At 39.2% G+C, this 12,981-nt stretch overlaps 1 protein-coding gene across 1 annotated transcript; it reads right to left on the bottom strand.

Annotated features, from left to right (window-relative positions):
• Positions 1–11,368: 11,368 nt before the first annotated feature.
• kctd12.2 (potassium channel tetramerisation domain containing 12.2) lies at positions 11,369–12,660 on the bottom strand. The gene has a single exon (XM_082163735.1). It carries the CDS (start codon positions 12,600–12,602, stop codon positions 11,793–11,795), a length of 810 nt encoding a protein of 269 aa, XP_082019861.1. The 5' UTR covers positions 12,603–12,660; the 3' UTR covers positions 11,369–11,792.
• Between the last annotated feature and the right edge of the window lie 321 nt (positions 12,661–12,981).

Genomic DNA, 12,981 nt, shown 5'->3' with positions numbered 1-12,981 from the left:
CACCTCTCTGGCGGGGAAAGAGCCTGAGATTGTGCGTGAGGTTCAGAGGTTCCGACTAGAGATAGTCGGGGTCACCTCCACGCACGGCTTGGGCTCTGGAACCACACTCCTTGAGAGAGGATGGACTCTTTACCACTCTGGAGTTGTCCATGGTGAGAGGCGGCGGGCTGGTGTGGGTTTGCTTATAGCCCCCCAACTCAGCCGCCATGTTTTGGAGTTCACCCTAGTAAACGAGAGGGTTGCTTCCCTGCGCCTTCGGGTCGGTTATAGGTCTCTCACTGTCTTGTGCGCCTATGGGCCAAACGGCAGTGTAGAGTACCCGGCCTTCTTGGGGTCTCTGGGAGGGGTGCTGGAAAGTGTTCCGACTGGGGACTCCGTCGTTCTACTGGGGGCAGCGACAGTGACACCTGGAGGGGCGTCATTGGGAGGAACGGCCCCCCCGATCTGAACCCGAGTGGTGTTCTGTTATTGGACTTCTGTGCTGGTTACAGCTTGTCCATGTTTGATCATGATAAATTAATAATGTTAATTGACGCAACTAATTTTTTTTTTATTAATATATGTAGAAATCAACATTTAACCTACATGAATAAATGCTGTTCTTATTTTACCCAATGCATTAAAAATGTAACCTTACTGTAAAGTGCTACTAAATAAACAGTTGTATAAAAATGGAAAATCAAATCAAAACTCAATTCAGGCTTGTCTCTATCCTTAAAATCAAAGCATCCTGTGATGCCCATGCCTGCAGATGTTGGTCACTAAGCAGTTATAGTCCCCATAGTACAACCCCATTTTCAGAAATGTTGGGACATTTTGTAAATTGCAATAAAATCAAAAATATGTGATTTGTTCATTCTCTTTAACCTTTTTTTTTTTTTTTTTTACTGACAAAAGTACAAAGAAACGTTTTCCAATGTTTTCACTGACCAACATAATTGTATTTTGTAAATATGAACACGTTTTGATTTTGATGGCTGCCACACATTCCAAAGTTGGGACAGAGGCAAAATAAAAGTGAAAAGATAATCCAAGTTAGATTATCCAAGTCTTTTGAAACAGTCCACAATGAGCAAGTGCATTGGTAATAGTTGAGGGTATCGTGTTTGGGTGTAAAAGAGCTTCTCAGTCTTTGTAAGCAAAGGTGGGTCATGGCTCATCACTTTGTGCCAAATATCATGAGAGAATTGTCAGACGATTAAAAAATCACATTTCACAATGCAAGATTGCAAAGAATTTGTCTTTCATCATCTTCCATACATAATATTGTCACAAGATGGAGGGAATCCAGAGACATCTCAGTCTGTGTAGGGCAAGGCAGGAGACCTCTGTTGAATGTGCGTGACCTTTGAGCCCTCGGATGGCATTGCATGAGAAACCATCATGCTACTCTGTTAAATACAGCCACATGTGCTCAACAGTACTGGAAAACCGTTTTCACTTAACACAGTCTGACACTGCATTAAGAAATGCCACTCGATGCTCTGTTACGCAAGGAGAAAGCTATACATCAGTTATATGCGGAGATGCTGCCGAGTTCTCTGGGCCCGAGCTGATCAGTGGAAATGTGTGCTGTGGTCAGATGAGTCCATTTCAGATTGTTAAAAAAAAAAAAAAAAAAATAGACATTGAGTTCTCAGTCCCAAAGACGAATGGGACCAACCAGACTTTCTTCAGCAAAAGCAAACATTTGTCATGGTATTGGGGGGGCATCAGTGCAAATGTCATGGGCAACTTGCGTATGAAGGCACCATTGACATCGGGGCATATATTTGGATTGTACACATCTTTCCTGACATCTTTCCTGGGAAGCAAGACAACGCCAGGCCTCATTCTGCACATGCTAAAACTGAGTGGTTTCTAGACTCTCTGCACCATAGAAGAGATGTGCCTGGCGGCCTGCCTGTAGTTCAGATCTGTCTCTTATGGAAAATGTATGGCCCATCATGAAAAAGAGAATCGGGCAACGATGACCACAGACTGTTGAACAGCTGTCTTGCATCAGACACGATTGGGCAAATATTCCACTTGCAAAACTCTAACAATTAGTATCCTCAACTCCCAAATGAATAAAAAGTGTAATTAAAGGGTCATGAAACCCCCCTCTTTCAGCTCAAGTCTAACTCACAATCTTTTTGAAAAATGCAACTTAATTGGGCGTGGTGGCTGTGAGAAGAAGGGAGGGGAGTGGGTGTGGTATGGCACGGCAGGGGAGAGGGGAGGGGGGGAAACTGTCATCGCCAGTGGCCCATGCATGCATATCGACTGTCACTAAAAATCAGTGGTAAAACGTGAGGAAATGCTAGATTTTTTTAATAGCTGGCAAAGTTACAATCTAATGAAATACACGGACACCTTATTTTTGTCCTTTTCAAAAGTAACTGAATGCCCTGCTACATATTAGCCTACTACAGTAATCATAATTGTATTTAAAACATTTAAATGTACATGTATAATTATGTCATTATAAAATAAATATTTTTTTTATATACACACTAACTATAAATGCATTTGAAAGTATAAATTTTCCGCTTAAAAAAAAACAAACAAAAAAAACGTTCCGTACATAGCCTATATCTACGCGCCCCCTAAACCCACATAATAAAGATGGACAGTGACATAGAAATTTACACAAACTAAGCATACGTTCCATACAATTGAGGTATTATCGAAATATCTACATTTTAATAACGAGTGATTATTTAACAAAAGGCATAACGGTCAGGGTTACGTTTTAGACACACACACACACACACACACACACACACACACACACACACACACACACACACACACACACACACACACACACACACCTCTGAAGCGATAGAAAAGTCCTCGGGACCGCATCACTCGCAAGACGAAACCTGCATTGGTGTTACAAGGCCGAAGTCCACCATTCTCCAGTTGAATGGTTGCTACACACACATAGTTTAGATGTGTCCGTGGTTGATGGCCGGAGTCTAGCCCTGGCAGAATCGCGGGGAAAGATGCACTGGAACTTTTGCACCACGAAAACAAACGCGCGTCCCATCATTGCCTCTCTCATCTACTACGCGATATCACAGTTTGACATGTCTGTCATTGGAAAGTTCCACGTGGTGTCATGAATAATTAAGAGAAAGTGTCTTCTCATTGGATAAGAAAACTCAGTACATGAATAATTATGAGACACCGATGAGTCATCAAAGTACTATAGTGCTCTGCCACGTCACTGCCTGTGACGTGGACACGATGAAGATTTTAAACCCGGAAGACGAAAATAGCAGAAAAAAACAAAAATTTAACCATTTTCCCCATACTATTAAATCTAACAGATGCTAACATTGTCTTCAATGGTGTTCAACACACATACATCTGTTAAAATCTCAGAAAATTTGGTTTAGGGTTTCATGACCCTTTAAAAGGAAAGGTGAAGTGACACAGTAGTAAGCATGCCTCTGTGCCAACTTTGTAGTGTGGGGAGTGTGTAGCACTACAACTTTGTTGGAGTGTGTAGCAGCCATCAAAATCAAAACGTGATATATTTACAAAATAAAATTAAGTTGGTAGGTGAAAACATTGGTAATATTTTCTTTGTACATTTATCAGGTAAATGAAGGTTCAAAAGAATGAACAAATCACATATTTTTGGTTTTATTGCATTTTACAAAATATATCCCAACTAATCTGGAAATGGGGTTGTACTAATATACTGCCTCATGTGAAGCCACTGACAGATGGGAAGACACAGCTGTTATTTATGAAGGCCAGAGGGTTAAACCCAGAATCTTCCCATCTCAGACCCAAACATGTCAGATCTCATATCCTTATGCTTATTTAGATCATCCTGTTGTAGCACTGCTTCAGTACTTATCTAGAAAAGGTTCATTTATCAAGGCAAATGGTCTTTTTAAAGTCATTTTAGACTAAATCTCTATATGTTCAACTTTAGCTCATAGCACCTTTTGCAAGAATACACTGGGAATGTTTTGTTATATTCAAGGTTGAAGCAGTGTGGATATATCGCTGTACTGACTGCAATAATTTTAGCCATGAGCTCCAGGAATATCTAATAGAGGCCTTTGTTAACAGAGAGAGATCATATCATGACTTTTAAAGTTGGAGTGTGCTGTCTCTGATTATCTTTTGTGAAATATGATTTCACCCACAAACAAGCGGCCCTCTCACAGATAAGCACTAGCATGAGTAGAACTAATATAAGCAGCATGGCACATTAATTAACGTTGATATGAATAGTTCCTGTGATTATGCAGACAGCCATCATTTTCATCCTAAAATCGTATACGTCACAAATTGCCATGGAGACTGCCGACTGCATAGCCTTTGTGAAAACCTCCATCTCTTGTGATCAGAATTGTTGAGCTAACCCTACAGCTGAAGAAATAAGAAAACTCTTATCAGTGCCGGATATAAGCTACAGCTCTGAGAAGATGTGAGCATCTGCTCAACGTCTTGTGTAGTAGATCCCCCCAGCTAATACTATCCAGACACAGACACATTTGGCATGCTTCATATGATGGTTAACTGGCTTTGCATGGGCTCATGCTACATCTCTGTTCTGCCACAAGGGTTGATATGCAGCATACTTAGGGGTTTGCAAATCTTCAATGTACTGGCTCTGTGTTATAGAAGAACTTCTGTTGAAGCTGTATTTCAGTCCAAAACAATGCACGATTCATGGCTTTAACAGTCAGACATTAGCCTGAGGTTTCAGCAGGCCTACACTAGGACATTTGTTTGCATCTATTAAAGTGCCCCTATTATGTTTTCTTTTTCTGATATTCCATTTCTTACAGTGTGCAATATTGCTGTTTGTGAATGTAAATGTTCTAAAAAGTTGTTAAGTCCAGGTAAACACGATAAAAAAAGTTATTGTCTCCCAAAAGAAAGTATCCACTCTGAACCTTCTAAACGAGTTGTCTTTAATTCAAATCCCACTGTGTTATGGTTACACGTCACATAACACATTTGCATAATGCCCGCAAACAACTTGACCAGTCCTCAAATGTCATTTTACTGACAACTGCTTCTCAAATCTCGGAGTTCAACCCGGGATTCGCAAAATGCTTGCTCTTGAAAGATGGGTCAGTACCCAGTTTATTTGGACCAGCTTGCTCCTCAGAATCACAACCTGTAAGTATGAATAATTATTGATGTAGATATTTTCTACCGGGTGTTCAAAATACAAATCACAACAGATGGCCACCTGGCCAATCAGAGCAGAGTAGCTCACGAAAAGGAGGGATTTAAAGAGATTGATTCATCCATCGAGTCGTTTGAGAATCATTGAAAAATGTGGTGATGTGCAATGTTTATTATGAGAAAATTTCTGTATTTTTAATTTTTTTTTTACCTTTGATGCATGTAAACCTGTTTTAGGAGACCTCCAAAACAAAATTAGTAACCTTTAAAATAGCATAATACACTGTAAAAAAAAATTGCTGCGATTATTTATCACAACTTAAAATCCAACATTGTTTCAATTTGAAAAAGTATGTGGTCATGCTTGACTTAAAATATTAAGTTTAGTTAACTTTAGTTAAGTTGGATATTTAAGTTATCTCAACAAATTTTAAGTTGTTATAACTAATCGCAGTCACATTTTTTACAGTGTATAGGGGCACTTTAAGAAAGAGACTGTATAGGGAAAACAATGTTTTATTAACTTTCTAAGTCTCTGAAGTGTCTTTTTTCTCTCTTTCAAAAAGGTAACAAAATTGTTTCAGATATCAGAAAATACCATGGTACTTTGATATATCTGAATGATTGGTCCATTCATAAACTATGGTTTTTACATGATAATCTCCATGATAATTTGGTACTTCAAAGATAATTCCAAAAACTGGTACTTTTTTGTAAGTGTTAGCTCATTTATCCAACTTATTTTTTTTAACACCTCTGGTGTCAGCTGCTTCAAGTTATTTTAGCTGTGCAAATTTTTTGTTTTATCATATTTTCATTTATTATTGTAATCATAAACAGACTGATTTTGTAGTGCAAGTAGTTTTACCATTTAGTGCACTTTGTTATTCTTCTAGTTATTCACCTATAGTGGCTAATGAATCAAAAGTCTTGCATATTCACAGTAGGTAACCAGTAGGTAACCTTAGTTTTATGACTGAACTAAACAATTCTGAAAATTTTTCACAGTCATGGACTGATGAGATGGCTTCACTCATATCAGACACATCTTTTGTTAGTAACTTTGGATAAATGCATCTATTACATGCATAAATATAAATTTATTTTGAGACTTCAACTACTAATTGAACTAATTAATTTCTTCCGTGTTAAAAAATGAGAAAATGAGGGAAAAAAAGTAATTTTTCCTCAATCCTATAAAGTTCACAAAATGAGTAATTGAAATTAATTGACATTTAGCTCCTGATTCGTTCTCCTTTTTGTCTCTCTTTGCGTGTGTTGATGTGTGAAAAAAAAAAAAAAAAAAGTTATGGAGAGACGATGAATTATTTGAGAGAGTTATGGCAAGTGTCCCGATATTCATTACTTCTCTTTCATCTCCCTCTGTGTTTGTGTGAATTTTCTAAAATGAGGTAAGGCAGCGTGTGTGCATGTGCATAAGTCCATATCTTTTTAGATATCAACACTCTTGAGTGCTGGGACAGTAGATTTCCTGGCCTTTTTACAGTCAGCAGGGGTTCCTTTTTCTCCAAAAGAGCCCTGTGTAAGAGCCAGCGGGGCTGCAGGATGCTGGCAGGTGTGTGCCTGAGCTCCTGCTTTTGTTCCTCACCGCTGATTGATGGCGGCGGCCTTTACCACGCTCAGAAAGACCAGCGTGAGACTAACCGGACCTCCACGGAGCGGAAGCTTGACTTGGCAGAAGACACAGTGAGAGGGAAAGCAGCAGCAGCGACATTTACAGAGGACACCAGCACCAGCCAAAAATTCCCATTTGGGAATGGTTTAAGAGCCGATCCCTGTCAAAAAATTCCATTATCTACTATATCCTCACACCAGGCCTCATTTATAAAATGTGTGTATGAACTTAGAGTGTATTTGGATATCTAAGCAATTCTTGCCAGTCGCGTTTCTTAAGTAAAGGATTTGGATGTTGACCAGTGCTCTTTAATATGTCAATTACATTAATTAGGTGCCGTTTAAAAGGCGGAGATCTGAAACCATTCAGCCATGCACAATTTCACGATCATTTGCGATTTATAAATTTCACTTCTGGAAGAGAGGCGTACGCAGGTTTTTTGGTGTGTGTACGTTTATTCTCAGATCATTTCTCAAATGTGCGTACGTGTGATTCAAACATGATCAAACAAGATCAAATGTAGGACGGTTTCAACGCAACATTTTATAAATGAGGGTTTGTGAACAGTGGAAAAGTCAACTTGCATCCATCTTAGCCGATACTCTCTGCCCTGATGTCTTTTATAACCGATCCCAGGTCAGATTCCTCCTCCATAGTGGATATATACTAAAGACAAGTACAAATCTCATGTCAGCATAGTAGACCACATTCTGTCCTAACCATCTGTGAAGGAAAAGATCAAATCTGCTCTTTATTAAACCCACAAGTCTATACCAGTGGCTTTATCTCATATAGATTTTCTTTGATGTGCTCAGTGATGTTATATTAAAATGCAATATTGACCTGTTCCTGCTGAACACAGTGAGATGTATTCATTGAATCCACCTCATTTAAACAGTCTGGAATGAAAAAATGCCTGATGCCCTGTGGATTTGCAAGGAGCCTCTTTCTATTGCCTATATTCTCCATAATCTTTGTGTAATAACATAAATGGGCCCTATTTCAAAGCAAATCTGTTCTATGAAAAGAAGGCTGACCAAATTTAGCCAAAGGCAATTATTAGTAAGAGGAAAGAACAAGCCTCCAAATCCTTCCTCCTGAGACTGGTGGATTTAGTGGACTTTGATTCGTGCTGCACTTTATCTAGGGTATAGACCCTTGGCTATGTTCGGCTCCAGAAGCTTTGGGATGTCCCCCACACTGGGACCAGCAAAAGACTCCCTATTTTCCAAGCCTCCTTGTGAAGACTGCTATAGACATCCTGCCAACAAAATGTTCTTTAGTCTGTGCACTACTGGCAAATAAGCCTCTGGGCCTGAAAGCCTAATTTTACAGACTCAATATCAGCTCTTTGAAAGAATATGAAATAGACGGTAAACATTGTAAGAGTATAATAGTGCTTAATGCTAAGCACATAGTTTACCACAATTACCATCCTTTTTTGAAGATGACATGAGCCGACTCGTATTCGGTCTGTAGACACGCAAGTAAAGCAAAAAGCTCATTTGAATAATGACAACAATGTCTGCAACATAGGCAATTATTGGTGCTACAGGCTCCTGCTGTTATAAAGCGACTTTGTAAACACACTAAAAGTGGTTGTCATGGTGATGACGTGAAGTCTTCACCATCCTTCTGATTCTTTTCTGTGAGTCGGCTGGAGTTCACCATTACAAGTAGACCCTCATTAAACCTGGCAATCTTCGAAGGATATCCAAAGCCTTTTGATTCACAACCCAGGCATTCCTATTTTAGCCACTGACCTGTGTTGATTATTAAACAAGGCGAATGAAGGTACGAGCCTCCTGAGCATGCAGCAGGACATTCGATTATATTGATCTGGGCTTGTCGCTATGGAGTTGGTTTACATAGAGGCTCCCTGCGGTTTATGACAGAGGCTCACGGAGCGATAGGTCAAAATGCTAGAAAGGTTCTCTCGACCGTTCATAACTGTGCACTCAGGTCCTTCTCTAAATAAACAGTATGTGCAAATATGTAATATACAGGAGCTTATTTATATTTGTCTCGGTCAACAGAAGGATAAAAGGCAATAAAATCCAAGCATCCATCTCACATGTGCTGCAGCCCTGCCCCAAATCTGTAAAAGACTATTAGTGCGTGCTGTCATTCATTTAAACGTCTTTCTGATGAGTACTTTCCTCTGTCCATTCATGTATTATGTTTCAGTCTATCTAACTTCCCAGCTATGTTATGTGCTGTGTTCAAGAGATAGTTCACCCAAAAATTAACATTCTTTCATAATTCATAAGTTGTTATAAATCTGTATGAACTTCTTTCTTCTGCTGAACACAAAAGAAGATATTTTGAGGAACGTCAGTGACCAAACATTTAATTGGACCCCATTGACTTCCACAGTATGGCAAAACATTTTATAAAATAAAATAAAAATACTATGGAAGTCAATGGGGTCCATCAATTATATTTATATTTTGTATTATATTTTTTATATAACTCAGCTGAAAGAAGAAAGTAATATACACCTAGGATGGCTTGAGGGGGAGTAAAATATGAGAAAAAAAAAAAAATGTTTAAAGATTGTTTCTCCCTGTTTACATAAATGCTCTGGCTTACATTATAAAAACATTTTATTTTCTCATAACACCAATGTCCTGTCAGCATTCCCTCTGGAATGTTTGTATTCATGTTATTAATGTACCACAATTGTCCCACTAAGTGAACTACAGTCCCAGAAAAGTTGTCAAACTTATTTTTTTAGACTAGACAAAGGGTATATGACTAAAGATGCAAAGAGTTAAACATGATTGGACAAAATACATCTATCTATCTATCTATCTATCTATCTATCTATCTATCTATCTATCTATCTATCTATCTATCTATCTATCTATCTATCTATCTATCTATCTATCTATCTATAGAGGATTTTTCCCCCCAAATGTTCTTCATAATCCTCCATCTTTAGTGTTTAATTTTGGATGACTGAAAGAATGAATGAATGCATATGTCTAAAAGAATTCAAGAGAACAAATAGAGTGTCTTCCAGCTAAGGAATGCATTGACCAGGACCATCTGCTGTCTCCTCTATAGCGTATGTCTCCGGTCTGGCAGAGAGAGACAGAGTATTCCGCTGAATTATTACAAGCAGCAACAGTCCCTCGGATACTGTTTTTTAAAACTCTGGAAAGTAGTTTGGAAGCATCCCTTTTCTGTCTTTGTCTTCTGGAAAGGGCGGTTGTGCATGTGGAAAACACCTTTTGCATGAAACAGGAAACTTTTGTTATAACTGAGAGGGGCAGTGTAATGTTTTTCCAAGATTCTTAGCCTGTTATGCATCTGCTTGTACATCCAGTGAGTGCAATGAGAAACTTCAACATGGTAATCTTTTCTTAAATCTAGACTTTCCACATATATCGGTGACTCTGACTTAAGTGTAACCATGATAAAGCAGTCTGTTTTAACTTCTGTGTTTAGAAGTACGGTAAGATCTATTTTCACTGTAGTTAAAACAGAGGGAAGTACTTTTGTATGTTTTGAGGAACAGATAAAATGTCATGATAGTGTGTCACTTGTGTGGGTGGAATGCACCAAAACGGAACCATGAAGTGAAAGTGCAAAAGGTATCCACACTGAAGTTGCATGAAACAAACATTTAAAGTCTTCTGTCATTGCAGCATCATAAAAAAGTTGCAAAAACAGTGTTGCAGTGTTGCAATTGCAAAGTGCTTCATATACAGTATATATATATTGCCAGCCTTTTTTACATTCTAGCTGGAAGGTGCTGTAATGTAAAATGCATTTTATTTTTTAATATTGTAATATCACAATTTATAAATAAATAGAAAATAATTCGATTTTCGAATTCCACTCATTAACACTGACACACACACACTTCAGAGTTAAAGAGAGGGCACTTTGTTTTCTGTTCTGTGTATTTTTTTTCTGCTTATCTACTTTCTCTCTTCCTCTTGATACAACTTCCTCTGAAGAGAGAATTTGTTCCTGTCTCTGTGAGACTGACACTCTCCAGGTGGTCCAGCATTGTCAGTAATATACTGTACATGATACCTGACAGTTATAAATAAAAGCATGTTTATGATATTCTGACCACTGGTATTTGCATATTTTTGATTGCATCTATGTAACACAAAGAAGTAAAAGCATATTTTACATAATTCCCTTTATATGGTGTGTGTGTGTGTGTGTGTGTGTACACAGGACTGCTGGCAGACACAGGCCTAGTTCCTGTTCTCTGTCTCCTAGTTGTCCATCTGTTTCCTCAGGCCAGACAGTGTCTCTTCTCCACTCGCATTCACATCTCCTTTTTGGAGCCTGCGCTAACCCAACTCTTGCACCATCACCAAAGGTGTTCAGTTAACACACACCACAGTTTCTGTGCTTTATATCTTCACACTGTCATGTCACACGATCTGTGACAGGATATCAGCTAGCACCAGCTAGTTTTAAACTAGTTGCCTGTAGCTTTTTTGTCCTTGGAAATTTGATGTAGGACACATTCAACTAGAAAACTGTATTTTAATTATAGAGTGTTCCACTCAAATCAAAATATACTGTAATGAGGCATTATTCAGAGTCTCCATTCAAATATGTCTTTCATGATTAGTTTATTATGTGTGTGAAGCTGACAGACATCAAAACAAAACTGTTAATAATCCCGTATAATCTGAGGGGAAATTGTATATGCAGGAATGCAATGAAATTTTAATATCACAAATTATCAAGAACTTGAGTATAAAGGTTGATTTTGTGCTTCTTCCCAAACCTTTTGTAGTTAAATACTGGGAATTGCCATCAGTGGCTGTTTTGTATTATGGGAACAGACGTTGTTGTTAAATTATTACTTACACACACAAATATGCACAAAACGTCTGCTCAGCGATTGACAGTCCCTAATTATTTATTTTTTTACATAGAACATTGTGGCACAAAACACATTCGTGGTGCGTAACAACTGGAAAGGTGAGTGTCCGAGAAACATGTTTGAATAACAGTTCCAAAAAGTGAGTCCACTTCAGTCCCTGCTAAAAACGTACTCGGTGTAACTCGTCCAGATTTTGTCCTCGTTGGGGTCGTTACTCGCGTACGCGCAGGTGCCCGTGGAGCTACAAGCCACCATGTGGAAGCCCATCTCCGCCAGCCTGTCAAAGGCTTGCTCCAGGAAATTATACTTCAGGTAATACCGAGACGTGTACCTCTCTGGGAGTCTGTCGGGGTCTCTGCTCTCGTTCAGAGTCTCCCCGAAAACTTCTTTGGCGAGAGACGTTTTGCCGCACACGGTGATTCTCGCGACCCTTCGAAATTTGGCGTCCTGTTGGATGTCTCGTCCTATGGTGTAGGAGCCCCTGTACCCGATGGTTATGTAGCCGGTTTTCTTCGCTTCCAGAGACGGGGAGCGAGGTCCGGTGCTGACACTGGTGCCGGCGTGCGCAGCCTCCTCCGGGTCGATCTGGCACACCTCCTCGCTGATAGAGTTCTCCTTACTGACCGCCGGTCTCAGGCGTCTCGCTAGCTCTTGAAGTTGGAAATATTCCGCCTCTTTAAGAAGGCTCGCCTTCTCTTTGAAGTAATCGGGCAAAACCAGAGTCTGGTCTCGCAAGTAATCCAAAATATACCTGAACAAAAAGCCGTCCCTGTCCAAAAAGAAGCGTCCTTTGCTGTCGGTGGTAAGTTCCGTGGGGTTTTTCTGACTGAACATTGTCCAGAGCAAAGAATTCGGCACGGAGAGTAAAGTTGAGTGGCGCGTAACGTAAACTTGCCCTCCGACATTGAGCTCAATAATTTCGGAGAATCGCTGTGAAGCGTCCGCGCGACTTTTATCCATCTCTGCACAACTGCGCGAGACCTCCGGTGCAATCACGGGACTGAAGAAGAGTGGAAAGAAACATTTCAGCTTTGTTTATGTAGGCAAAACACGGTTACGTAGGAGGAGGAATCTGACGGCTGTATTAACTCTTTACTACCACCCTGTGAGAAATAAAATAAAATATTAATAATAAGACCTAATAATAGCCTAGTAGTAGCATAGTAGTAATATTAATAACGATAACAACAACAAAAACAACAACAATAATAATAATAATAAATTAAACTCCCTGTGATTTGGTAGTCAAGAAATGGTAGAAATTTTCTTATTCTTATTCTTATTATTTTGTATTTGCTTTGTGATAAGACATATTCTTTTAGAGGACTTTCAGAATGTC

Source organism: Leuciscus leuciscus (assembly GCF_965113295.1).
Source record: "Leuciscus leuciscus genome assembly, chromosome: 3".
Lineage (NCBI taxonomy): Eukaryota > Metazoa > Chordata > Actinopteri > Cypriniformes > Leuciscidae > Leuciscus > Leuciscus leuciscus.
This window is presented reverse-complemented; position numbering and strand designations above follow the sequence as displayed.